The sequence below is a fragment of the Manacus vitellinus genome, unplaced genomic scaffold (genome assembly GCF_001715985.3).
Source record: "Manacus vitellinus isolate BGI_N305 unplaced genomic scaffold, ASM171598v3 scaffold_71_pilon, whole genome shotgun sequence".
NCBI classification, from domain to species: Eukaryota; Metazoa; Chordata; class Aves; order Passeriformes; family Pipridae; genus Manacus; species Manacus vitellinus.
Window position 1 is genome coordinate 1,473,192 of NW_021940761.1, and position 4,433 is coordinate 1,477,624.

Genomic DNA, 4,433 nt, shown 5'->3' on the forward strand with positions numbered 1-4,433 from the left:
TTTTGGGTACCAGAGATGCCCCCTCAGGCCCTGGGGCAGCTGCACCCCCCACTTCCAACCTGGGCTGACTCTTTCCAAAGTTTATCCTGCTTTTCCCACCCAGGTGAGCTCAGCCATAGAAATACTGCCCCTAGAGAAGTCACAAGATTTTTAGCCAGAACCAGAAGGGCTTATTCCTATCACTGAATAATTTCTATCCATGGATCAATCAACAGTGAGCAGCAAATTTGTCCATCCCTTGAGGCCACAGCCAGAAACATCCTAATTCACCTTGTTTTTATCATGGCACTCAAAAAGTAACTGCAACTACATGCAAATCCTGCATTTCTAACTTTGGAAAGGGAGAAAGCCCAGATTAAGGAGGAGAAAGAAACCCAGTTTAGGTGCAAAGCACATTTTGAAGAGGAACTATTCACTGTTACCTGAAAGCAGTTAAATATTCCGTGTCTCCCATGGGTGGATCCAGGCCACCAGTAAATGCCATGTTAACGTTGAAACCAACTCCTGCTCCTGTGCCAACCTGGAAAAGGGAAAGGGGACTCTTAATTATGCATATGGAAACAAGGAATTCTGGCAACACATCTCTTGGATTCAATAGTGAGGTGAATTTTTCTCTGGTCCACAAAACAAGAGTGAAAATAAAGCTCCTCCCTGCCCTGATCCTTATGGGACCAGTGGAATTTGGCTGCTGCTCTCCCAAAAAACACCTCACCAGTACCTGGATCCTCTTCCTTTTTTTCAGGAATGCAATACCTTCCCATACTTAATTCTCAGCTTTATCCAGAGGCATATTTTCTATGTCATTACAGTTGCAACTGGGGAAAAAAACCCGCATTTTAATCAGAGTGAGTTCCCCCTCTGCTGGGGAAAAAGAGGATTCACAGAGAGGAGGTTTTGGCTGCTTGAGGGACACGTAGGTGGGAGATGGAGATGGAATTAAATCCCCCTCCTTGCATGTCCCCATCTGCCCTGATTGCAACTACCTGAGACAGGGGAAAACTGAAAACTAAAAGAGGGGGTTCCAGAAATTCGTTTGCCAAGAAGGTCTCTGCATGGGAAAAATAAAAGTAAAATTGAACATTAATGTTTTGAAAATGAATTGCAAGTTCTACAGTGCACAGCCAGGGGATTCAGGGTTATTTATTCAACTGGGACTTTGACTGAATTTCTTTTGTATCCTTTTGTTTTATTCAGTCCGGAAAGACATATTAAAAATGACTCGAAGGGGTTAAATACAGAGTGCATGGTTTAGTGCTTCCTTACAAAACCAGATATTTTGTAAGATTACTGGATTATTAAAGAGCAGGACTGATGCAAGCGGCTGTTCCTTCCCAACAAACAGGGTGATGGAGCAGCATCACATCCCATTTAATTTCTTAAGGGGTTGAAATGGAAACATGGATGTTTTGTGAATCAGAAAATGTAAAATTGGTAAGAAAACAGGGTAAGAAGTTTTCGGGTGTCACCTGGAGCGTCTCAGAGCACTCAAAACTAAGTATTCCATCAAATTTCCCTTTGATAAATCCCTCTGAAGGACCCCCAGGCAGGGGGTGGGCTCTTCTCCCGGGGAACAAGGGACAGGATGAGAGGAAACAAGTTGTTTAGATTGGATATTATGGAATATTTCTCCATGGAAAGGGTGGTCAGGCATTGGAAGGGGCTGCCCAGGGCAGTGGTGGAGTCACCATCCCCAGAACTGTCCAGAAAATGTGGATGTGGCACTTGGGGACAGGGGTTTGTGGGAAACACGGTGGTGCTGGGGAATGGTTGGACTTGGTGATCTTGGAGGGCTTTTCCAACCTTAATGATCCTGTGATCCCATAAAGGGGAAATTCTGCAAAGTACACAAAGTGTTGGGAGAGCTGGCAAAGGGCTCCTCTGGAACAGTTTGTCCTTTAAGGGTTGGAGAGCTTTAATTACTCCTTAACTGCTCATTAATTACTCATTTTGAGCTGGACACAAACCCCACGGCCAGTAGGACTTGGACGGGAAGGCCCCAAACACACAAACCAGAGGGATGTGTTCCCAAAGGAGCACTATTGAGGCGGTAGGAGCTTCTCTCCAAGCCTGGCAGGGGCCTCCTGGGATTTTTGGGAGCACCTGAGCAGGTCCTGATGCTGATCCATGCCCTTACCTCGTCGGGAGCGCCGCTGCCTGGGAAGAAATTCCCATCATCGTAGCGATGCAGTGAGATATAAAGGACATTGGGATCGTTGTAGAAGGCCTGCTGAGTCCCATTCCCATGGTGGACATCCTGAGGGACAGAGATTAGAGGAGGGAGATTAATATCTTCAGAAAAATGTGGATTAAAGGCATAAATTTGGGATTTGGGGGGGGTTCTTGCTGTTTGGCTTCGTTTTCAGCGCTTCCCTGATCCGGCTCAAGCAGTTTATGGGAAATGGGAACAACCTGCTTTGCTCACCTGGCTTCAGCTTCCTTGTTTAACACAGAATAAACACAATCCCAAGTGTCTGTGGAACCTGAGACAGGACTGATTGACTTGGATGGAGAGAACTGGATTCACATCAGAGATTGGGGGATAGAGAAACTGTATTTTTGGCCCCAAATTTGCATCTGATACCAGTAAAGTTGTGTTGGACCCAGCAGGGTTGAACAACACAACCCATCTCCAGATCCCTCACGTGGTGCAGAAACACAGCCTGGAACTGGACAGGTGTTCAAAATTCCCCTTCCTGCTGTGAAAAACAGGTGGGAAGTGAGGAAAAGGATGTCCTTCCAGCAGGTCCAGAAGACAAATAAATCCATTTTAATTCGGTTTAGCACATTTGACAATATAATCAAAACTCTTGGCTGATGTCCAGCCACTCCAATGCCTTCACAGTCACATGAAATTTATTAAAAAATATAAAAATCTATGCATTGCCACAGCAAAACACCAAAGGAGCTCTTTCTCAGAGGCAGGACACAGGGACAAGGACAAGCTGTGTCAAGGCAGCCTGTTCCTCCCAGTAACTGGTCCTTGCATCTTGAAAAGAAAACTGGGATGAACCAGGAAAAAAATAACCCTTGAGTTATCCTTGAGACTGTGGATTGGGCTTGTTTTAGAAAGCAACTACTTCTTAATTACAATTTTATTTGGGAAACTGTGGATTCTTTAAGAAATTTGTCTTTGTTAAAACACTTTCAATCACTTAAAACCCCAAATTTTCGGTTGCAGAGCACAGGTAACACATGACTAAAAAAACCAGGGTTGCCCCTTGCAAGAAAAAAAACCATCCAGAATAATTTCCACCTGCTGTACCAAAGGGAAAGAAGTGGATTTACTCACCCAGTCCACTATCAGGATTTTGCTCACGTTGAGCCTTTGCTGGAGCAGCTTTGCTGCGATTGCCACGGAGTTAAAATAGCAGAAACCCCTGGAAGGGGAGACAACAGGAAAGGACAAGGGTTAATTACAGCTTTCCTTGGTCCCAGTGCATCCATCACCTGGATGGAACACAGGAGGAAGGAATTTCTTCTTTCCTCCTTGGAAACATGGAATGGTTTCGGTTTGTCTTGTTCCAAGCCTCTGCCACAGGTAGGACATCTTCCACTAGGACCCACTTCCCACTGAAGATGGCCATGTGCTGAATTCCAGCAGCAGGCATCCTGCCAGCTCTAGGGAAACTGGGAATGCTCCACATTTGCCCAAACCCACTGCAAGGAGAGGCTGGAATTCTGATCCTTGCTACAAAACACTCACTCGAAAGTACGAAGCAGGATCTCTTACCCCCTTCCAGAGAATTGGATATAACACATCTCACCTCTCAATAAACAGGAACTCTGGAGGGACATCCTAACAAAATTCCTTTTGAATTTCCAGCTGTGGATCAAACAAGCCCTGGAGCAAGTCAGTAAAGCCCTCCCTCATACTCACATGGGGGTGCTCTCCTCTGCGTGGTGACCCGGGGGTCGGACAACGGCAAATCCATTCTACACACAAAAGACAGGAAAGGGAAGAAGTCAGAGAGGCAAAGATGGATGCAGAGGTTGCAGCAAGTCCATTCTGCACACAAAAGATGGGGAGAAGTCAGAGAGGCAAAGAGGGATGCAGAGGTTGCAGGGAAAAGCCTGAACTGTGCTTTGGAACAAGACTGTGGTGGCAGGGGATGCCCTCCCTCATTCGGGAAGGGGGAAGGAAAGAAGTCCCGGAACTCCTGGAATCCTGCATCCCTGAGCCTCCAGCACAGCCCAGGGGTTGTTCCCATGCCCACCTTGAGTTCTCCTGTGGCCACTTTGAAGACCAGCTCGATGACACAGCCCACGGCCAGGCGGGCGGCCCCCGACGAGTGCACTTCGTTCCAAATGGTGTCACTGTCGACCTGAGGGACACACGGGAACCACGTGAGGAGCAGGAGGGACAGGGAGCCCTGCTTCACACTGGCACTATCCACAGGCCAGGACAAGGGGGATGGCTTCCCACTGCCAGAGGG

The 4,433-nt window shown here is 47.0% G+C and overlaps 1 protein-coding gene across 1 annotated transcript in view; it reads right to left on the reverse strand.

The window, feature by feature from the left end:
* Positions 1–4,433, reverse strand: part of HDAC4 (histone deacetylase 4) — a 176,043-nt gene that overhangs the window by 25,523 nt on the left and 146,087 nt on the right. Inside the window, exons 17-21 of the mRNA XM_029964418.1 lie at positions 4,215–4,322; positions 3,878–3,933; positions 3,290–3,377; positions 2,135–2,254; positions 423–520 (exon numbers count right to left, since the gene is read on the reverse strand). Coding sequence (XP_029820278.1) covers positions 423–520; positions 2,135–2,254; positions 3,290–3,377; positions 3,878–3,933; positions 4,215–4,322 — 470 coding nt within the window. The remainder of the gene's footprint in view (positions 1–422; positions 521–2,134; positions 2,255–3,289; positions 3,378–3,877; positions 3,934–4,214; positions 4,323–4,433) is intronic.